This window comes from Ovis aries, chromosome 3 (assembly GCF_016772045.2).
Source record: "Ovis aries strain OAR_USU_Benz2616 breed Rambouillet chromosome 3, ARS-UI_Ramb_v3.0, whole genome shotgun sequence".
Lineage (NCBI taxonomy): Eukaryota > Metazoa > Chordata > Mammalia > Artiodactyla > Bovidae > Ovis > Ovis aries.
The window spans coordinates 129,268,387-129,291,939 of record NC_056056.1 but is presented as its reverse complement, the minus strand read 5'-3'; the positions used below and the strand labels follow the sequence as shown (position 1 = coordinate 129,291,939).

Genomic DNA, 23,553 nt, shown 5'->3' with positions numbered 1-23,553 from the left:
TCCCCTAGCGGGTACGCGGTCTGAGCGCGGGAGCGTCCTCCGACGGAGCGCGGGCATGCGCTCGGCGGCCGTGGCGTCCCCCAACCAGCCGGAAGGAGCGGCGGCGGCGCCCACGTCCTGCCGCCTGTCCGTCACGCAACCACCCACGCCGCCGCCTCTTTCGATTGGTCGCAGACGCGGGCCAGGCCCCTTCTAGCCCCGCCTCCCGTGGATGGACAGGCCGAGAGGGCGGTGCGGCGGCGGGTGGGTCCGCCCCGCTGTCAGTTAGGGGGAAGACCTGGCAGGCGGGCGGCGCTCGCTGGCTACCTCGTCGCTCTCTCGGGCGCGCTCCCTCTCGCAGCTTGCGGGGAAGTCGGGGCAGCCCGAGCGGCCGCCGCCACCGCCTCGCCCCGTCCTCCTCCCAGTCCTCTCCCGGCTCAGTCCCTCCAGCCCTCGCACCCCCGAGTAGTCAGTGGCCCCCGCGGAAGGTTCGGAGAGTCACCGCGGCGGCGCCGGTGGTGTTTAAAACCATGTTAAGGAGGATTCTGCAGAGGGTAAGAGAGAGAAACCGTCTTTCCAGGAGCACGTGAGCGGAGAGCCGGGGACGCGGAAGCCGCCCCCTCCTGAGCGCGGGCTCCTTCCTTCTTTAGGCCCCGCAGCCCGGGCGGCGATTAGGCCTCGGTCGTCTGCTCCGGGGGCGGGCCGCGGGGGCAGGGAGGGCGGGCGGGCGGGCGGGGCGGCGGCTGGGCAGCAGGCCGGGCCGGGCGTCTGGTCCCTCGCGGCTCCGCACGCCCAGGCCCCGGCCCGGCTCTCGCGCGGGCTGTCAGTGCGCGCGGGAGGGTGTGGTGCCCGCACGCTCCTTCCAGAACCTGGAGTGGCTGTGAAAATGGAGAGTTAGTGCCTGCGGGTCCGGCCCGCCATCCGCGCGCCAGGCCGGAGAACGCGCGGTGGGAGCCCGGAGGAGGCTCGCCGCGCCCAGCGTGCCCCTCAACTTTCCACGACGCGCACCTGCCACACGCGGCTTCGGTACCTCAGCTGGGCGACCCCGCAGGGTGATGTGATGAAGCCAGGCCTAGCATCGGCCCAGTGGCAGTACCGACACCTAACTGGCAAAGTCAGCTGCGAAGGAAGATACTACTCACAGTTGGCAACTTTTTCCTCCTCCAATTAAAAATGCGTTTTCCTCTGCCAGCCTAGTACCTTTTCCGAGTTATCCAAGAGTAAATTAGTTGTACGCTCTACCTAACGGAATGCTCCTTTACTTTCTGCCAGTGCATGTCCATTTCAGATCTGGAAAAACCTTACGATACAAAGATAGAGTAGGAAGGCTGGCGGTGTTTTGTTTAGGAATCAGTTCCTAGAATAAGAATTAAAATGTTTTCTATAAGAGTTACTGTTAAGTTTTTGTTTTGGTTACCTTTTTAAAAATCTCTTTTTGAGACTAATGGGAGTGCAACAAAAAGGTAAATGGTTGAAAATTTGGTGTCGAACCCACTAGTTGGTTCCTGAGGGAGTAGGATAACTAGTTCCAAGCACAAAAGGAGTTTATTGAACTTGTAGTATGCAGTCCAGTAAGGTGCTAAAGAGAGTTGAGTCATCCCCTGTATAGAAAGGGAGTGTCCTTGAGCCTGCAGAGCTTTGTGAAACGTTCAAGTCACGTGAAACTTGGTCGTATATCAAGGGGAGAAATAGTTAATTTCTGTATCTGCCACCATGTATTGACATTAGATGGTTTTTTGCAATGTTTTTGTCAGTTTTTTGAAATCTTGATAAGTGCTGTTTTTGTCAGTAGCAAGGGCATGCGCTTTACTCTGGCCCTCAGCTCAGCATTAGAGGCATCTGTGCGTGGTTTACTCGCACTGATTAGAGTTTCTTTTTTCACACCTGAAGGAACTCATTTCCTCATGCCTCAGATTTTTTTGTAATGTAGTTCCACAGCTGAAGATTATCAATAGTTTGCCTGTGGTTTGCTTTGAAGTTTATAAATGAAACAAAGTGTTTACTGACTTAAGAATAGCTTTTGGTAGTTATAGGTTAGTTTTCAGAAATACAGCAGCTTTCAGGTACTCTTGATTTAGTGTTCTTAAGCATTACAGTTGTATAAAGGTCATTTTGAGTGTTGGTGCATACACATCAATGGCTACAGAAGTTTCAGGTGAAACTACAAGATGGGAATTTATTCTGGTATTGCTGAGATGTTATAAGTCACTTGGCAAAACAGCATTGTTGACATCTGTGAGCGGATAATTCTTTGTTGTAGTGGGCTGTAGTTTGCATTGCAGGATGTTTAGCAGCATCCCTGGCTTCTGCCCACTCGATGCCATAGCAGCACCCCCTCCTCCCCAATGCCCTACCCACTTTTGTGACAACCAGGAATATCTTAAGACTTTACCAAATGTCACCTGGGGGCAAAATTGCCCTGGCTGAAAACCACTGTCTGAAATTTATATATTCTTTTATAGGAAAGTTTGAATTGTATCTCGTAGCTTACTACTTTTTTTCCCTTCAGTATCCTAGAGTGGCATTAAATGCAAAGTATCTGCTAGGGGCCTAGGAACCAGTTAAATAAGATATGGGCCCTCCTTTCAGAATTCACAGCTAGTTGAGGGAATGACCATTTAAAAGTAATGGAAGTGCTGTGTAATGGAAGAATGAATAGTGCCTGCAGGCCACTTCCTGGGAGGGTATTGGGGCGATCTGGGAAAGCTTCTGGGAGGAGGGTATATTTGCAGCTCAAAAGAGGGCAGGGCAGGTTGGGCTGAGGGAACTGTGGCTGCCTAGACCAGAAGTCATAAAATGGGCATGTAGTATTAAGGGGAGTGTGAACAGTTAAGTCTAGGTAGGCAGATGATGTGCAGGGATTGGTAGGAGGTGAGGCTGCCAAGGTAGGTCCAGCTGTAGCAGGAGGACCTAGAGTCCCTTGGTGGAATTCGGCTCTAATCTTACAGATGGGTCAGTGTTAATGCTCAGCATTTAGTAGGAGCATTTGGATAACTCCTTAAAGAAACCTTGTAATTCGTATTACTAGGTTTTTTTTTTTTTTTTTTTTTCGTATTACTAGTTTAAACTCCACAGGTGGTGTTTACTGACAAGTACAACTTGAATCTTTATGTTCCATGGCAACCATTTTATTTTCTCCCACCTTGATAATCTTATTTCTCAGAAGAGGTCATGAGATATAAGATTAAAACTAAGGTGACTCGAAGGAGAAGGGGACGACAGAGGATGAGATGGTTGGATGGCATCACTGACTCAATGGACGTGAGTTTGAGTAAGTTCCGGGAGTTAGTGATGGACAGGGAATCCTGGCCTGCTGCAGTCCATGGGGTCTGAAAGAGTTGGATATGGCTGAGTAACTGAACTGACTGAAGGTGGCTTATTTAGAGATTTGTTTGAAATGGTGTTCATGCTTTGAAATTAAATTGCATACTTTTTTTAACATTCTGTTTTTTACATGACCTTTTCATTTTAACTCTTGTAATTTTCCTCTGAATAGTGTACTTTAAATAGCATTTTTGAAAAAAGAAACAGTGTGCATATAGTCAATTGTAACTGAGAATCTTTGAACATCACCAATAAGATATCAGGGTACTTTATAGAAAATTTAGTTTGTTTTTTCTTTCTTCCATTAGCTATTAAAAGGTGTTTCTTTGAGGCTTGTAAAAGTCTGAAAAAAAACAGCATTGAGGTAGCTCTAATATGTTTGTATTGATTGTTTTGCTTAATAGGCTTTGAAGAGAAATGTGGATTTAAAGAGCTACATGGCTGGAAAGACAGCAGCATTTAGTACTTAAGGCAGTTTATAAACTTTGTTGCCATTTCATTCTTAGGGATTTTACTCTGATTTAACAGAGATCTTTAAGTGTATTAGATTTGTTTTTATTGGTAATACTGCTAAAGAAAAAATGGATTTAATTCTAGAATTGTGGAAACAGACGTCTTCTTTTATGGTTAATGGGTCTCTGATTTTAAAAGTGAGAAAGTAGAAAGGGAGAGATTAAGTGTTTTATCTAAAGCAACACAGTAGGTGTCAGAACTGAGACTAAAGCCAAATTTTCTCAGGCCTTCTCCTGCCCCCTTTCCTCTGCTCCTCAAGTGATATGGTTAGCACTGTGCCAGTCATTGTGGAAAATATGGGAAAAATATGAGATCTAAATTCTCTCTCAGGGAACTTATATGATTAAGTGCCAAAGTGAATTATATAGAAAATGAAGGCTGTAGTAGTACAGAGGAGAACTCATCAGAATGAACCTGTGTGAGTGGAGAGTCTCCTTGGAGGGATGGGGTTTGAAGAAGATGCTTAGCAGAGGAAGAGAGTTACTTTCATTCTAGGAAGGAGTTTACAGTATAAACAGACTCAGAGACAAGAAAGATTTCATTCTTCCTGCTATCCCTCCATTCTTTGCATATTGCCTTTCAATAAACAAGTGTTTAATATTAAATAACACTGCATATGTGCTAGATACTGGAGGTACAGCTGTGAGTAAAACTGATTCTTACCCTTAAGTAGCTTAACACCAAGAGAGAGAGGTCTGCTTAGAGCAGAAAGAAATTGAGAGAAACTTAACAAAGATTGTATGACACCTCATCGTAGAGATTCTTGACCATCTAGCTCAGCCCTGTCCAATGCAAATATGAATCACAGACGTGATTTAAAGCTTCTAGTAGCCACATTTAAAATAAGTGAAGAGGGACTTCCCTGGTGATCCAGTGGTTGAGAATCCGCCTTGCAGTGCAGAGTATGTAGGTTTGAACCCTGGTCGGGCAACTAAGGTCTCACATGCCAAGTAGTAACTAAGCCTGTGTGCTACACCTGCAGAGCCAGAGAGCCACCGCTAAGACTCCGCGCAGCCAAGTAAATGAATGAAGATAATCACCGTCAAGGAGACATTCTTTAAAAAGTGAAGACGTGAAATTAATTTTTAAAATAGATTTCTTCTGACACAATATATAGTCAGTATAATAGTGTATCTAAAATGTTTCAACATATAGTCAACATAAAAATTACTGATGAGGTTTTTTTTATACTAACTTTTTGAAATCTGGTTTGTATTTTGCACTAACAACAGCACATCTAACTTTGGACAGGCCATATTTTACCTGTTCAGCAGCCTTATATGGTTGGTGGCTACTGTATTGGCAGTGCAGTTCTAGTTGAATACATATATACTTTTAAACTTTTATTTGGAACTAATTTCAAGCTTACAGAAAGTTATAAGAATCAAATAATACAAGAAACAGCTGTATACTCTTTATCTGAATTTACTTAGTGTTCACATTTTATCCTGTTTGCCTTATTACTTGTATGCTTCTCTCTCTGTATATGTGTAATTTTTTTTTTCTTGAATCACTTGAGGACCAGTTACTGCTTTTCACCTCTGAAAGCTTCAATGAAGAACAGGGATGTTCTTTTACATAACTGCAGTATAGTTGCCAGCTTCATAAATTTACATTGATTCTATTTACTATTCATAATTCCGTTTTTTTCAATTGACTTGATAATGTCCTTTGTATTATTTCCCCCTTACTAGTGTAGGGTCCAGTTTGTTTATTTATTAAAAATAATAATTTGTTTATTTTTGGTAGCCCAAGGTCTTTTTTGCTGTACAAGGCCTTTCTCTCGTTGTGGGCAGGGTGGCTTCTCTTGTTGTCGACCATGGGCCCTAGGTGAGTGGGCTGAATAGTTGTGAAACAAAACACATGGTGTCTTCTTGGACCAGAGATTAAACCCTTGTCCCCTGCATCGGCAGTCGGATTCCTATCCGCTGTACCACCAGGGAAGTCACAGTTAGGTTTAGACATTATGTGTAGTTGTTAGCTTCTATTAATCTGAAACATTACCATAGCATTTCTTTGTAATTTATGATATTTTTGAAGAATACAGAGCCCCTCTTGCTTCCTCCCCCCCGCCTCCCATGGCTATAGTGTACCTTATGTTGTGTTGCCATTGTGAGTAACATCAGGTGGCCAAAGTATTGGAGCTTCAGCTTCAGCATCACCCCTTCCAGTGAATATTCAGGACTGGTTTGCTTTAGGATGGACTGGTTGGATCTCCTTGAACTCCAAGGAGATCTCCAACACCACAGTTCAAAAGCATCAGTTCTTCAGCGCACAGCTTTCTTTATAATCCAACTCTCACATCCATATGTAACTACTGGAAAAACCATAGCTTTGACTAGATGGACCTTTGTCAGCAAAGTTATGTCTCTGCTTTTTAATACACTGTCTAGGTTGGTCATAACTTTTCTTCCAAGCAGCAAGAGTCTTTTAATTTCATGGCTGCAGTCACCATCTGCAGTGATTTTGGAGCCCCCCAAAATAAAGTCTGATACTGTTTCGCCATCTATTTGCCATGAAGTGATGGGACCAGATGCCACAATCTTCGTTTTCTGAATGTTGAGTTTTAAGCCAACTTTTTCACTCTCCTCTTTCACTTTCATCAAGAGGCTATTTAGTTCTTCACTTTCTGCCATAAGGGTGGTGTCATCTGCATATCTGAGGTTCTTGATATTTCCCCCGGCAATCTTGATTCCAGCTTATGCTTCTTCCAGTCCAGTGTTTCTCATGATGTACTCGGCATATAAATTAAGTGAGCAGGGTGACAACATACAGCCTTGATGTACTCCTTTACCGATTTGGACCCAGTCTGTTGTTCCATGTCCAGTTCTAACTGTTGCTTCCTGACCTGCATACAGATTTCTCAAGAGGCAGGTCAGGTGGTCTGTATTCCCATCTCTCTCAGAATTTTCCACAGTTTGTTGTGATCCACACAGTCGAAGGCTTTGGCATAGTCAGTAAAGCAGAAATAGATGTTTTCTGGAACTCTCTTGCTTTTTTGATGATCCAGCAGATGTTGGCAATTTGATCTCTGGTTCCTCTGCCTTTTCTAAATCCAGCTTGAACATCTGGAAGTTCACGGTTCACGTACTCTTCAAACCTCGCTTGGAGAACTTTGAGCATTACTTTGCTAGCGTGTGAGATGAGCGCAATTGTGCGGTTTGAGCATTCTTTGGCATTGCCTTTCTTTGGGATTGGAGTGAAAACTGACCTTTTCCAGTCCTGCGGCCACTGCTGAGTTTTCCACATTTGCTGGCATACTGAATGCAGCACTTTCATAGCATCATCTTTTAGGATTTGAAATAGCTCAACTGGAATTCCATCACCTCCACTAGCTTTGTTCATAGTGATGATTCCTAAAGTCTACTTGACTTCGCATTCCAGGATGTCTGGCTCTAGGTAAGTGATCATACTATCATGCTTGTCTGGGTCATGAAGATCTTTTTTGTATAGTTCTTTTGTATATTATTCTTGCCACCTCTTCTTAATATCATCTGCTTCTGTAAGGTCCATACCATTTCTGTCCTTTATTGAGCCCATTTTTGCATGAAATGTTCCCTTGGTATCTCTCATTTTCTTGAAGAGATCTCTAGTCTTTCCCATTCTGTTGCTTTCCTCTATTTCTTTGCACTGATCACTGAGGAATGCTTTCTTATCCCTCCTTGCTTTTCTTTGGAACTCTGCATTCAAATGGGTATTTCTTTCCTTTTCTCCTTTGCTTTTCTCTTTTCTTTTCACAGCTATTTGTAAGACCTCCTCAGACAGCCATTTTGCTTTTTTTCATTTATTTTTCTTGGGGATGGTCTTGATCTCTGTCTCTTTTAAAGTGTTATGAACCTCCATGCATAGTTCATCAGTCTGAATTTGGCAATAAGGTGATGATCACCGGGTGATCAGTAGGTGTTTAGCATATGGAACAGAATTTAATTACTACCCTTCCCTGAAGCTGATAATTTATCAGACTAAAGACATATTCCAGGAGCAGGATAATGGAGCTGGTTGCTTACTGAAAACAAGACCAAGGTCTCAGAGTTGTACTGCCTAGTAATTTTTACTCAAAAGGAGGGTCAGAGTGTTCTTCTTGGACCTGCTGTTTAAGCGCTTTTAATTAAAAATAATGTACCAAAGTGACATATTTTAAGGCTACATATTTTGGTTTCCTCAGGCACATAGTAGGAGTTAACGTTTGCTGGTTGAGTATCTAAAAGAATGTTTTAAGAAGAAATTAGTTTGTCAGTGTTGCATGTGATGCATGTTATAGAACCGTAGGAGAGTATAGGCAGAGATCAGAGGAGATAGATATTAAAACCAAAGCAATTATGATTTGCCCCATGATGATGGCAGTGTGAGCAGAAGAAAGATGAATAGGAAAGATCTGAACATATCTCCTCATGCATATTTGTGTCTACTGTGTGATATGGATGCACTTATGAGTAAAATAGATGTGAACCCCCGTGGAGCTGAGTAACCAGAGGTGAACTGTGGAGCTGTTCAAACAGTCATAGTTATGTGGTCACATCCTTGGGTGAGTGATCGGAAGGAAAAGCACAGAGAGCCCTAGAAGCAAACAGCAGGAGGGCTCTGATCCAACTAAGATGTTCCGGAAGTCCTCCCAGACTAGTTACACATTTAAGTTTGATGAAATTATTACTCATTTAGTGAAGCAAATTTTGAGAAGTGGAGTTGTTTCTCACTGTGTAGATTTATTTTTAGTGTGTTAAGAATAAAATTAAGGTATGGAAGAACCAGGGCTAGAACTGTTTTCTTACGTGGGTGGTCTTTGCTGGAGCTGAAGAGATAGTATAGTTGGTCAAGAACCTGAACTCTGTAGCCAAACTGCCTGGAGTGGCATCTGCATCCCATTTACTAGCTGGGTAGCTTTGGGCAAGTTTCTTTGAGTTCTCTGTGTCTCATTAAAATGGTCATGATAATAGTACCTTCTAATAGAACTGTGAGGATTAAGTGAATTAATACATGTGACGCTCTTACTACAGTATCTGGCTCAGAGTAAGTTCTCTATAAATGTTAGCTGTTGTTAATGTTTTTCTATTATTACGTACTCCAGCTTTATTCAAGGAATGCTCTTCTTATCACTCCCTTGTTATTTATTTATTTTTTATACTTTGTGTGTGTGTAGTCATTTGTCACAGTGTTGAACATCTATTCTGTACTAATTACTGGCTGGACTTTGGGATATTAGAACTCTTGCAGAGTTTTAATGGAGTGAGACAGATACTTAAATTTAAATAATTACAAGGCAATGTGATGTGTCAATAGATACCCAGAGGAAGAATGTGGTATGAGGAGGAGAGCAAGAATACACAGAAAAACTATACAAAAAAGATCTTCATGACCCAGACAACCACGATGGTGCGATCACTCACCTAAAGCCAGACATCCCTCTACATAAGCACTTTATTCTGCTCCGATTGTCCTACCATTGCTTGTCCACATTGCTCAGTTTAGGTGATATTTAGAGTTAGTATCACCTAAGAAAAAAAGTTGCTTGCTTTTTTTATTATTCTCCCAAAGCACCCCATACTGATTAAAAGAATAGGTTTTTGAAATTAGACCAAGATTTCAAGCTCTCTGGTACCCACTGCTTTATTTGTAAATTGAGCCAAATATGTACTTTATAGTATTGTAGAAGGATTAAATGAAATAATGTTCATCCAAGTAGACTTTAGGAATCATCACTATGAACAAAGCTAGTGGAGGCAATGGAATTCCAGTTGAGCTATTTCAAATCCTAAAAGATGATGCTGTGAAAGTGCTGCACTCAATATGCCAGCAAATGTGGAAAACTCAGCAGTGGCCGCAGGACTGGAAAAGGTCGGTTTTCATTCTAATCCCAAAGAAAGGCAATGCCAAAGAATGCTCAAACTACCGCACAATTGCACTCATCTCACACGCCAGCAAAGTAATGCTCAAAATTTTCCAAGCTAGGCTTGAACAGTATGTGAACTGTGAACTTCAGATGTTCAAGATGGATTTAGAAAAGGCAGAGGAACCAGAGATCAAATTGCCAACATCTGTTGGATCATCAAAAAAGCAAGAGAGTTCCAGAAAAACATCTATTTCTGCTTTACTGACTATGCCAAAGCCTTTGACTGTGTGGATCACAACAAACTGGAAAATTCTGAGAGAGATGGGAATACCAGACCACCTGACCTGCCTCTTGAGAAATCTGTATGCAGGTCAGGAAGCAACAGTTAGAACTGGACATGCAACAACAGACTGGGTCCAAATCGGTACATGATTACGTCAAGGCTGTATGTTGTCACCCTGCTTATTTAACTTATATGTCGAGTACATCACAAGAAACGCTGAGCTGGATGAAGCGCAAGCTGGGATCAAGATTGCCGGGAGAAATATCAAGAACCTCAGATATGCAGATGACACCGCCCTAGTGAACTGAAGCGGGAGGGAGGGAGATAAGGAGTGGAGATGTTGAAGGCCTTGCAGAAGCCTGACTACCGCAGGCAAGGATGAACAAGGGACAGAAGGCATTTTTAGAGTCGGGGATCATGCAGATGCAAAAACCTGAAGCAACCTAGGACATCTTGGGGAAACTGTGAATATTTCTAAATGTTAATGCATATAGTTATAAGAAATGAGACAAGAGAATATTTTGGATATTATACAATAGACAATATAGAACCACAGAAAGTTCTTAATCAAATTTGTAATAATGAAGACTCTTCAAAAATATTTTTCCCAGGTAGTCTTCATAAAGAGTAAATAAGGCGAATCAGTCCTCTAAAATTTGTTAGTGACACCTCAGTGCCCACAGGAGATGTCTGGACTCTCTATGTTGGCATGCAAGGCCCATATTACTCTGGTTCCTCGGGAAACAAAGATTCCATTTCACGCTTATCTCCATCTACCTCTCTGTATATTCATTGACCATGGCATCTATTTAGTGGGTTTCCCACAACTTTCTCTCTTCTCCCATCCCTTCACATCTCTACATAAGCACTTTATTCTGCTCCGATTGTCCTACCATTGCTTGTCCACATTGCTCAGTTTAGGTGATATTTAGAGTTAGTATCACCTAAGAAAAAAAGTTGCTTGCTTTTTTTATTATTCTCCCAAAGCACCCCATACTGATTAAAAGAATAGGTTTTTGAAATTAGACCAAGATTTCAAGCTCTCTGGTACCCACTGCTTTATTTATAAATTGAGCCAAATATGTACTTTATAGTATTGTAGAAGGATTAAATGAAATAATGTTCATGAAGCACTCACCATAGAACCAGCATTCAGTCAACACTTAATATACAGTGGTTTGGCCTTCCCAGGTGGCTCAGTGGTGAAGAATCTACCTGCCAAGCAGGAGACATGGATTCTATCCCTGGGTTGGGAAGATCCCCTGGAGAAGAAAATGGCAACCCACTCCAGAATTCTTGCCTGGGAAATCCCATGGACAGAGGAGCCTGGTGGGCTACAGTCTATGGGGTCAAAAAGAGTTGGACGTGACTTAGCATGTAAGCCAACCAACAACCCATATAGTAGCTTAGAATACTAAAACACTTAGTATATAGATCTCTGCAAAACTTATTACATTGTTTTTGTGGTACCGGACTTCACTGGTAGACTGAGTTCCCTTAGGGTGGGGATTTTTTTTTTTTTTTCTTAGTGTGTAAGACTCTGATGCTGGGAAAGATTGAAGGCAGGAGGAGAAGGGGATGATAGAGGATGAGGTGGTTGGATGGCATCATTGACTTAATGGACATGAGTTTGCACAAACTCTGGAAGTTGGTGATGGACAAGGAAACCTGGCGTGCTGCAGTCCATGGGGTCGCAAAGAGTTGGACACAACTGAGCCACTGAACTGAACTGAAAACCTCTGTTAATATTTGATACTTGGTGTATTGAGTTGAACAAAACATTGTTTGTTTTTTTCCTGTAGCATCCTACGTTGAAACCTGAACAAACATTTTGGCCAACCCAATATTTTTAATGATGTAATGTTGACTTGGTAGCTGTGTAGAGAGGATGTCGCCATAAAGGCAGAGGCTGGCTAGAAGGTAGTAACTTTTTAGTTCCTAAAATTGTTGCACATTGGAATCATTGGGAATCCTTTTTAAAAAAAAAGAAAAAAAGATAACCATGTCCCTCCATTGAATCAGAATTTCTACATCCCAGGGGTTGTCAAAAGCTTGAATCAGATAATGGCTTTGGGAATAGAGAAAGGATAGATTTTCAGGAAAGTTAAGAGAATTAATAGGACTTATCGACTTGTGAGTAGTCTGGGTGGTATGGACTCAGATGAAGAATAGAGGATGAGGAAGAACAGCTTTGGGGAGAAGATGAGTGTGAACTAGAGGTTTGGACATCCCAATAGATACTCACTAGGTCCAGCACTCAGGAGGCAAGTGGAGGCAAGTATTAGATGTGTGTGCATATTGAAGAGACATGAAGTCAGATAAGGATTGAGTCGTGTCCACTGATTGGAATGGTAAAGAACTCTGGAGCCAGACTGAACCTGAATAGTTAGGTCATACCTAGTCTCAGTTTCAGGAAGGTCATAGGGAGAAATGATTGGCTGGGAAGTAAGGGCACAGAAACAGGAGCACAGACTTACTTTTCCATGATATATGGAGGAGAGGAAACAATAGTTAATTAAATTTTAAATGCATGAATGTAACCTGTCATCCTTGGACAATATTCTAATAAATGCCTTTTATTTTCAAGGATTATAAACTTCCTCAAATCAGTCTAAATTGAAAGGGTTTATTGTAAGTTTTCAAAGTGATCTAAGAACAAGAATTGCTGTACAGTTGGGTCTCTAGACAGTGGAACCTAGAATGGTGTCAGGAGGAGAGGCCTCTCTTATCTCGCACAGTCTCACGGACCAGTGGCGTTTGGTCTCTGCATCTCTGTGTCCATCTTCCTTGCTGTTGCTTGCTTAGTATGCTCAAGTGAGCATCTGGCCACATGATTCTACTTGCTTTTCACCTTACCTTTGCATAGCCAACTGGCCAGATGTCTCAACTTCCATACCCCAAGAGAAGAATCTAAAATGTCCTCCTTATCTTTTCTTATTGGATAATGTGTAAAAGTCTCTGGTTGGCCAATAGTAGAGTTGCTTCCTCTGGGTCAGATGTTCACTGCTGGTTTAGTCAACTGAGGTTGGGAGTGGAGTGAGGTCATTTGATTCTTAAGATTCTTCCTTCTAGGAATTGTGATACCTTGAAACGCATATTTTACAGATCATTCTAGACATAAGCTTTACTCTGGCTTGGAAACAGTGATTATAGTTCTGGTTAGGTTCATTTGGTGCTAGCTCATTTTCTTAACTCTAGTTTTTTCTTTAAGAGCTTCTGTACTCTCAAGAAGCAATGGTATTTTGGCTGGATTATACTCTTATTTACCTCATGGCTGTATTATTATATCTGTTAAGTGCCAGTTTGTGTGACTAATTAGTCATTTTTCTTCATGGTCTGCAATTTGAAGGCCTATGCTTGAAGTTCAGCAGTAGTTCATTCTTCACACTGGGGTTGGTTTGTTTGCTTTTGTTATGCCCAAGTCGCGAAATCTCCCAATGACCACCAGGGAGCCAATATCCGATGCAAAAGCAAGAGAGTTTTTATTACCAAGCTCGAGCTGGGGCTCCCACCGTTACTGACGCAGCGGAAGGACTACTGATTGGTTATCCTCTTGTATAGGGTTGTGTGTGGATTTCTAATTGGTTTTTTTACTTCCACGGTAAATCATTACTTCCAAGGTAAATAACAAATTCTTGAACTTAAAGTCAGGAGGTTTAACCTAAGGGCTGATTGGCTCGTGCACAGTGGGGCAAGTTTAGGCAATATCCAAAGTCTAAGTCTGTTTGCCTGGTACCTTTGCAAAATGGAGCTCTTTTACAAGATGGAGTAGCTTAGGCTCTTCATTCCCCCCTTCTCACGGACCCAAGACAGACCCAATCATGGGTCTGTGGTTAGCTTTATATTGTCTTTTACCAGGGGTGGGTTTGGTAGGGCTGCATATTGGGACCTAAGCACCCTAAGCTGCACCATGTTGATGCGGCCTTTGATAAAGTTTATCAACTTGTTTAGTAGACATGGTCTGAAGGTGAATAGCAAGAATAAAATGATCAGGGGCCCAGCCAGAGAAGATCTGAGGGTCGTGAGCCAGGGAGATGAACTGAACCAGGATTCAAACCAATTTTGAGACATTTCTCTTTCTCTTTTTCTCTGACTCAGCCCTTCTCTTATCTTGGCCAGGGACTCCCTGATTACCCCCGAGTGATTCACATAAAAACGTTCTTCCCCTAGCGCAGCACATAGGCCCCCTGAGAGACTTCATACTCAAGATACTTCTTGGGAATTGGGGTGGAGGTCTCTTTCTTCTGTAACTTCTTCCTGCTGTGCATGGGCGTAGGCCTGCCTAGCAGAGCAGAAGTCTCTCTTTACCTGATCTAAGTTGGGGTTTTCCACATCTGAAACCAGCTTCTACCTTTGTAGTAACAGCAATTTAGTTGGCCCCTCTCAGAGATGAAATAGACAAGGGCCAAACAGGAGACCTAACAGGATGGTCATCTCTGATCCCCGGAAACAGAAGGCAACATTTGGGGTGAGGGTTGCAGGGTTTGTGACCCCTTCTGATTGGTTGGTGGTGAGGCAACAGGGCTGTGCTCCAGGAATCTTGTGTTCAGTCTGAAGTTACCATCTTCCACCTGGGTGGGGGGCTCAAAGACATGGTTATGCATATTTCTTTGAGTAGGATCCAGGACTCTGTCTGGAGGCTGTACCAACCTTTGATTGTTTCTGTTTTTGTATCCCCTCCCTTCCCTGATTAGCAATTGTTTGAATCTACGCTTTGGAATATAGAGAAGGTCAAGGAGGCTGAGCAAAGTTTATATCCTACAGATAAGAAATGGAGAACACAGAACAGATCTGTACTCCAGAGCCCCACAGAGTCCCGCTCAGTTTTAATTTTAGGGAACTAGGCAACTATGACTGTGATAACTTCCTGTCAAAATGGGGCATAGGACTGCCACAGCTTGGAGTATAGACACTGAATTTGGAAGTATTTCTGAGTTCCAAGTTCTAGATCTGGGTCTTGTATGATTAAAATCCTAACCCCTTGGTCTGCCATTTTGGTGTAACAGACCCAATTAGAAGTAGTTGGAGGAGTGATAACTGGAATTTAGTAGACAAAATAAATCATCTCTTTTTAGAAGAATAGGCCTGAAACCTAGTCTGGACCTGGCACTTCAGGGAGACTTGTAGCCATGTAGCCAGTTGCCTAGTTTTATAAAAAGTAAGGTTACTAGCTTCCAGCAGACATTGTTTTGAAAATGGTGGCATCCAAGCCTGACACGACTCAGAAAACTCAAGTGTTTAGCAATACAAGGTCTAATCTGAAAGTACACCCATAGCATCACCTAGTTATTTCCCAGGATATCTGAACCATAGCTACTCTATTTTGACTTTTAATTGTAAACTTTTCCTTAATAGCCAAAACAGATTTCACCGTTAATGACGTCAGTGTTTCTCTAGGTACGAGAAGATGCAAGAATTGGGACTCATAAAATCTTCTCCTGAAAAGATCTAACTATCTGAAGGCCCATTTTGCCAGTTTTTCCCAGAGCACAGAGTGCCTCATTCCTGATTTTCACCCTGAACTCCTTTCAGGGGCGTTCAAAGTCAGCAGTTGCAGCGGCCATGAGTTAATCTTTGTAGATGCAGATGGCGAGTGTCAGTCTTCAGTTGGCAGAGCCCCTTTTGGCTCATAAACTTGACCATGATTTTGAGGGGGGCGTTTGATGACCATTTTATCCCATGGTGCTGAGAGTGTCCAGTCTCAGGTTTGGCAAAGATTCTGTTTGACAGGCCACTCAATGTGCTGTTACTGGACTAGGCCATAAAACAGTATCCAAAATTCTCTGGACCACCTGTCTTACTAGCCTCTTGGTCCAGGAAGATATTCCCTCTTGTTGCTTCTTCCCATGTCTAGAGTCACACCATTACCATCATCGATCTCATATGGGACTATATATTATTCTGTTAGAGGCCTCACACACATATTTGACAGTGTAAGAAACAGCAATTTTGTAAAACAGGTGAAATACAAATAACATAGCCAGCAGTATTAGTAAAGTCACAAGTAAGACTTATGTTAAGAGCTTCCATTAGATGTAGCCCAGTATATCTTCAGGTCATCTGACTTAGTGTGCCCTGTAGAATCTTTATCTTCCAGGGAAATTATATATTGGCACCATCTATAAGGCACATGGCCCAGTTTTCTAGTGTTACTAGACTGATTATCTTTAGTATGATTTAAAAAAAAATTTTTTTTTTTCAACACAGAGGAGACTTTAGACCTAAATTACTGTAGCCTGGTGTTATCTATATAAATCCATCCCATAATTGTAGGAGATTTTCCCCTCCTTTGCGGAAACTTTTCTTGTTCTGATTGAATAGAAAAAAGTTCAAATTTATAGCCAGAGTCAGAGCAGGCATTATTAATTGGCCTGGTGAAGGGATCCTATGTAGTAATATCACAGTGGCCTGAATATGACTAATTTTTTAAGTAAATTTTCTCAGGGCCAACCAGTTAGAGTCTGGTAGTAGAGAAATTTACCAAGGTAACCGAGAACTAGACACGGGTAATTGGCCACAAACCCAACAATCGGATTGAGTTTTAAAACTAGCATAGGATCAGGCCTATGATAGAAAAGCATTTGAGTTATATGCAAAGGTCTAAGAAGTCAAGAAAACATAAATGATCATACGAATCAGGTCCAGCATCTTGGGGAAGCTGTCTCCCTCTGATGTCGTCTTCTCATCCTGGTGTAGGGTAGTTTTCCTGATAAAAAGTCCTTCTATCCATGTTGGAGACAGTCCCTTAAATTATGTTTTTTTTTTTTTTTCCCAATCCTGGTCACAGGTCATGAGGCATCTGATCTTCATCCAAGGATAGATTACTGAGATAAGCTTCAGAAACAAACTTAGGGTGTTCTTCAAGAATTCAATTAAATTTTACATTAATATCACATAACAGCAAAGAACTATCTAAGAGATGAGTCTTACTAGATGCAGACCTCCATTAACAAACTGGTATTTAACATTTTGAAATCTTTTTCTCCTTAAAGTTACCCTTATTTTTATTAAATATAACCAAATTAAGGCTAGTTTGTTTGCAAAATAGGTCTATTCTCACTAATTTTGGTCTGATGATTTTTATAACCATAACATTTATAGAGTCTCAGACTGAACTTTTAAAATAAAACAGGGCTGGGAAACTCACACCAAAGGCTTATCACAGATTTTGCCTAACAAATCTAGGTGAATGCTTCCCTTTTTAAGGTCTCAAAAATTTCTTGAGATTTTTGTACCCATGAGATAACCTTCCTAACTCATTTGATAAACTTACTGGAAACCTAAGAACTTCCAATTTTTGGAGGAGTCAGATAGAAAAAATAACTCTTTTGTTTATAACGCTTAATTTTACCAAAGTATTGTCATAATTAGTTTGAGAGGAAGATTTTCCCTACTCCCTAAAAACATAAGATTCAAACCCATAATTTTTCAGATAGAAACCATAAAAGTTATAAGCATATTTGCAGGTTCATTCAGTCCTTTTGTTAACTTTTGTGAAGTCATCAGGTTTTCCATTAAAATACCAGGACATATCAGAATGTTAAAAACTCCATATAATTTCTAGGATATCTGTATTAGTAATTTTACCATACATTATAACATGAATGGATTTATTACTCATTTGATAATCTTTTCCATGTAATTTAACCAACCAAATAAACACAGTTTAATATCTCTCTTTGGGATGTTCCAGGGGCCCTCTGAAGCATCCCAAAGTTAGCTAGAGATCAAAAGAACTTCAAAAGAGTTCTATTTAGGAAGCTTTATCAAAAAGATCAATTAAAAGGGTTTAGAACATTTGGTCAGATTTAGTCAATGTTGATGGGTGTATCACTTGAGGTAATTTCCTTATTGACAAACTTGTAACAGATATAATATTTAACTTATATTAAACCTAGGTACAATGAAAATATTCTACTTAACGTTAATTACTCTGACATATCTATATTAAACAGGTCAACAAACATTAATATCAGGTATTTAATATTGAATATTTCCCAGTTCACATGAACCTGGAATTTATTGTTTAATTTCGAATTACTTGATTTGTAAGCGCTTACGTTTTTTAAGCCAAATAAATAGAGCTCATATACATATTAACCTCAAAAATATTACCCAGAGACAGAGACATACCAAGACATATTTAGACAGACACAGTGCAAGATCTAGCTTCAAGTCTTTTCTTTTTCTTAGTGTCAGGAGTTAGAGATGGTCGAACCCAGGTCTCCCATATTGCAGGCAGACGCTTTAACCTCGCCTCCACCAGGGAAGCCCTTAAATACAAGAATACAGTCCCTCAGAAAACCTCCTATAGAGACACAGAACTTCAGATCTAAGTACTAACATCAAAGATTTCAAGGGAGGAAAGGAAGCCAGGTTGAAAAAGGAAGGGGGAGGAGGCTTATTAGTTCAGGATATTATCAGGATCTCCTGTCATAAAACAACTCATGCAAATGGTTACTATGGTGCCTGGCCAGGGTGGGCGGTTTCAATCAGTGTGCTTCCCATAACAATTCCTCCCTGAAGATGGGGTATAGCGGCACCGTTGGTTCAGTTTTCCTAGGTTTCTACAGATTCTCTCCCACCCGTGTCACCAACACCCGAGTGGTAGAAAGTTCCTGTTGAGGCAAAAAAGATGTGACCCAAGGAGGGGTTGTACTATGATATTTTCCCACACTATGATATAGGGGACTTGGTCAGGGTGTTCGGCCTGCGGTTGGAGGATGATATCTCAGACTCGGTGGGCAGTTTCCAAGTCAGACGTGCCTTCTGAAGGCCAGCCCACATGGAACGACGTCCATTCTGCGCTGCAAAAAGTAATTAGTTTATCTTTCTTAATTTCAACACTGAGGTCACAGGCGCGCTTCTTGACCTCTTTAAAATGCTCAGTCATCAGGGATAGAGGAGTAGGGCTAGATTGACGTTGCCCCATCGTTCCTGAATCAGTCAGGCGTTGGTAAATTAACACAGACAACATAGCCAGCCACACAGACATACAGAGAGACAGAAGAAACAAACTTCAGGAGTCCAGAGGCAAAGCTGAAAGTAGGACAGCAGCCTCCGGCCATTCAGCAGGAGCGACCTGCTATTGTCAACAGAGTACAGGGGCACTCCGTCCCCTTTGTCAACAGAGATCAGGGGCTCTCCGTCCCCTTCGAGAGGGTCGAGGACGTCTCCCAATGACCCCCACCGGTGGCCCGTCGGCGCGTCCGCCTGAGTCAGATACTGGTCTCAGAAAATAGGCCTTATCACAGACAAACAGTGAAGCAGAAAAAACTTACCGGTTACAGGTAACTCTCCGGATCCGTCTTCCGGAGCCGATGGGAGATCCTGGACGAGCCCCCAAATGTTATGCCCAAGTGGCGAAATCTCCCAGTGACTACCAGGGAGCTGATATCCAATGCAAAAGCAAGAGAGTTTTTATAACCAAGCTCGAGCTGGGGCTCCCGCCGTTACTGACACAGCGGCTGAGGAGAGGAGCCCCGAGTTTTGGGTTACACTGCTTATATAGGGAATATTCAGGTGAAAGGGTAACAAAGCGGGTGTTCAGGCTGAAGGACTACTGACTGGTTACCCTCCTCTATAGGGTTGTGTGTGGATTTCTAATTGGTTTTTTTACTTCCACGGTAAATCATTACTTCCAAGGTAAATCACAAATGTAACTCATTACTTCCAAGGTAAATCACAAATTCTTGAACTTAAAGTCAGGAGGTTTAACCTAAGGGCTGATTGGCTCGTGCACAGTGGGGCAAGTTTAGGCAATATCCAAAGTCTAAGTCTGTTTGCCCGGTACCTTTGCGAAATGGAGCTCTTTTACAAGGCGGAGTAGCTTAGGCACTTCACTTTGCCACTGAGCCATTTTTATTGGTTGCTAGCTAGCTTGTGGGTGGCTGCTGTTGGGTCCAGGTGATCACATTTGGTCACTTGGCAGTAGATATGAGGTCATATAACCTGATTGTCTTGGACTGTGTTCTCAGTATAAGCTATGGCATTGAGGACAGGGTATTTTACATTAGGATAGGTCCCTGGCCATTGCATGCACTATGATTGATATATTTAATACAATAACATGAATAAGCTAGTTGCATAGACCTCTGTTTAAGTATTGCATGGCTCATACCAGCAGATGGGATTTAAAAACACATTTTCCCTCTCATTTTAATTTTGTTTATTTTAATTTTTAATATTAGACTGTGGTTAAGTTTTACATATGTATGCTAATATAAAACTTTTTCTAGAGTCTCAGTGATACTTTTATTTGGACTTTATTAACTGAGTAATATTTGGATATTGTTTTAAGAATTTCTGTCTTTGTATAGTGCCATGCCAAAAGGCACTGTTGTGGGGGTCGATTAAGAGATCATATTTAGTTAGATTTCCGGTAAGGAAGTATATATTTATTTTGTTCTGTACGGCATTAAGTTTTCTGATATAATCTTATTATATCTGTTTTCAACTTCTAAATATTTAAAGCAATGATTTAATTTTAAAATATTTAGAAATAATAAAAGAACATATTTTCTGGTTACAAATATAAATCATGTCCATCACGGAAACCTGAGAAGTTCAGAAAAGGGAAATTGAGAAGAAGCCTAGGGCTTGTAGCATAGTGGACTGTTTAACAGCATTTTGAGGTGAAATCCCCTCTCTGTGCATTATTACATTTGTAATTTTTTTAAAAAGTTATTTTTAGTTGGAGGATAATTGCTTTACAGTGTCGTGTTGATTTCTGCTATACATCTACATGAATCAGCCATAGGTGTACGGATGTCCCCTCCCTCTTGAACCTTCCTCCCACTCTTCCCACCCTCTAGATTGTCACAGAGCACCAGGTGGAGCTGGCACCATACGGCCAATTCCGCCGCTCTCTGTTTTACATATGGTAATGTATGTTTCAGTGCTGCACTCTCAGTTTGTCGCACCCTGTCCTTTCCCTATGTCCACCCTATCCTTGTCCACAAGTCAGTTCTCTACATCTGTGCCTCTGTTGCTGCCCTGGAAATGGGTTTCATCAGAACCATTTTTCTAGATTCCTTTTATGTGCGTTAATATACAATATTTGTTTTTCTTTTTTTTACTTTGCTCTGTACAACAGGCTCTAGTTTCATCCACCTTACTAGAACTGACTCAGATGTGTTTCTTTTTATGGCTGAGTAATTCCATTGTATATTATATGTACCACAACTTCTTTATCCAGTCATGTTGATGGACATCTAGGTTGCTTTCCTGTTCTGGCTATTGTAAATAGTGTTGCAATGAACATTGGGGTACATGTGTCTTTTAGAATTGTGGTTTTCTCAGGCCATATGCCCAGGGATGAGATTGCTGAGTCATATGGTAGTTTTATTCCCAGTAGTTTAAGAAATCTCCATTCTTTTCTCCGTAGTGGCTGTATCAATTTACATTCCCACCAACTGGGCAAGAGGGTTCCCTTTTCTCCATATCCTCTCCAAGTGTTTATTGTCTGTAGATTTTTTGATGCTGGCCATTCTGACTGGTGTGAGGTGATACCTTGTAGTTTTGATTTGCATTTCTCTTTTAATAAGCGATGTTTATGAGCTATATGTCTTTATCTGTGTATCTTTGGTGAAATGTTTATTTAAGTCTTCTGCCCAGTTTTTGATTGGGTTGTTTGTTTTTCTGATATTGAATGGCATGAATTGCTTGTATATTTTGGAGATTTAATCCTTTGTCAGTTGCTTCATTTACAACTATTTTCTCCCATTCTGAGGGTTGTGTTTTCATCTTGTTTATGGTTTCCTTTGCTATGCAAAAGCTTTTAAGTTTTAATTAGGTCTCATTTGTTTATTTTTGTTTTTATTTCCATTACTGTAGGAGGCAGGTCATAAAGGATCTTGCTGTGAATGATGACAGAGTATTCTGCCTGTATTTTCCTCTGAGAGTTTTATAGTTTCTAGTCTTAGATTTAGGTCTTAAATTTTTGGTTTTAAATGTAACCCCAGAGGCAAAGGCTTGATCTCTGGCCATGGAACCAAGATCCCACAGGTTGTTTGTTATGGCAGTTTGTTGTTGCTAAGTTGTGTCGAACTCTTTGTGACAGCCTCTTCATTCTTCCTGCAATGGCAATAAGAGGGAATAAAGCAAACAAAAGAACAAAAAACTAGGAAAAAAAAATGTACCCCAGACAAATGGTAAATGCAAAATCAGACAAATAGAAATAAAACCAAAGGAACATACCCACCCCCCCACCCCCCGCCACAGACAGACATACACACAGACGTACATACACAGCAACAAAACCAAAACAATCCAAAGACAAAATGTAAGAGTGACCTGGTGAGCAAGTGAAACCAAAAATATCAACCAATTAAAAACAAAACCAACTAAAACACAAAACAGCAAACAAGCCCAGAACAGAGTGCTAACTGTGGAATAAAGCAAAGAAGACAAACTAACAGGCGTAGTGGAAAACATAAAAAGATAGAAAGCAAAAAGTTCAATAGGCGTCTATAAAAAAGGTTCATATAATTAACAACAAAAAAGAAAAAACGGAAACCCTGCAGAAAGCCAGCATAAAAGTATGTAAAGGAAATAAAACTGTGACTAAGAATAAAGTTCTCAAATGTTTAGAGATAATAATAAAAACAACCAGAGCAACAGAGAGGAGAAAAATCCAGAACAAGCTACAGGATAAATAAAAATCTAAGAATAATAGTAAAGGTTTTTCAGGTCTCAGCTGTTAGCGTCGTTCCCCGCCCCTGCCCCGTGAACGCAGCGTGCCTCTCTCCACCTGGCTAGCAGGCTCTCCGATACTAGGGCAGGGCTGGTCTCTAGACCTCCTCTGGGGACAGCTCAGACTAATCTGGCCCTGCTTCTGCGTGTTCTTGCCTCCAGTGTCCGCAGCTGCCAGATATAGGGTGTTTTCTTTCTACCGAGTCCCCCTGCCCCCACTCTCTTTCCCCAGTGTGTAGCCCTTTATACCTTGAGCGACTTCACGTTCACTTTTCACTTTCATGCATTGGAGAAGGAAATGGCAACCCGCTCCAGTGTTCTTGCCTGGAGAATCCCAGGGACGGGGGAGCCTGGTGGGCTGCCGTCTATGGGGTTGCACAGTTGGACATGACTGAAGTGATTCAGCAGCAGCAGCAGATACAAGTAAGGTACATTTATTGCAGTGGACACTTTGGTGTGGGACATAGATCCCCCATCAGGATAGAGGCACATTCTTTTAATTGCTTGGAATCATGGCCTCCTCATCCAAGTTTCTGTCCCCTTCCTGGAAGCAGCCTACATTTCATCCCTGGTAGATGAAAGGATGCAAAGAATCATCCTCTTGTCTTTGTTGGAGACTAGTATGAAGGGTCATTCCAGCTTTAGGACTCATAGTAGGGTTACTGAGACTGCTTACCACTGTGTTACAGCAGCGCTGTTCAGCTTCTCACTTGGGCCAGTCGCGCTGCCTCTGCCCGCACAAGTATTCCTGAGAGCTCGTTCCAATAAACCCGCTTGCAGATTTCCATCTCAGGCTGTTTCCTTGGGAACCTGAATTACAAGTCATCTGCTATCTGGATAGTCTTTCTCAGGGATTTTTGCATTATAACAGATGACACTACTCAGGATGGATTTTAATTTTATGAATTTTGTGTTCTACTTTGAAACTGACATT

At 41.6% G+C, this 23,553-nt stretch overlaps 1 protein-coding gene across 2 annotated transcripts in view; it reads left to right on the top strand.

Annotated features, from left to right (window-relative positions):
- Positions 1 to 262: 262 nt before the first annotated feature.
- Positions 263 to 23,553, top strand: part of EEA1 (early endosome antigen 1) — a 129,586-nt gene continuing 106,295 nt past the window's right edge. For both annotated transcript variants that reach the window (XM_060412504.1, XM_015094597.3), the window contains exon 1: positions 263 to 533. In XM_060412504.1, the coding sequence (XP_060268487.1) occupies positions 510 to 533 (24 nt within the window). In that variant the 5' untranslated portion in view covers positions 263 to 509. The remainder of the gene's footprint in view (positions 534 to 23,553) is intronic.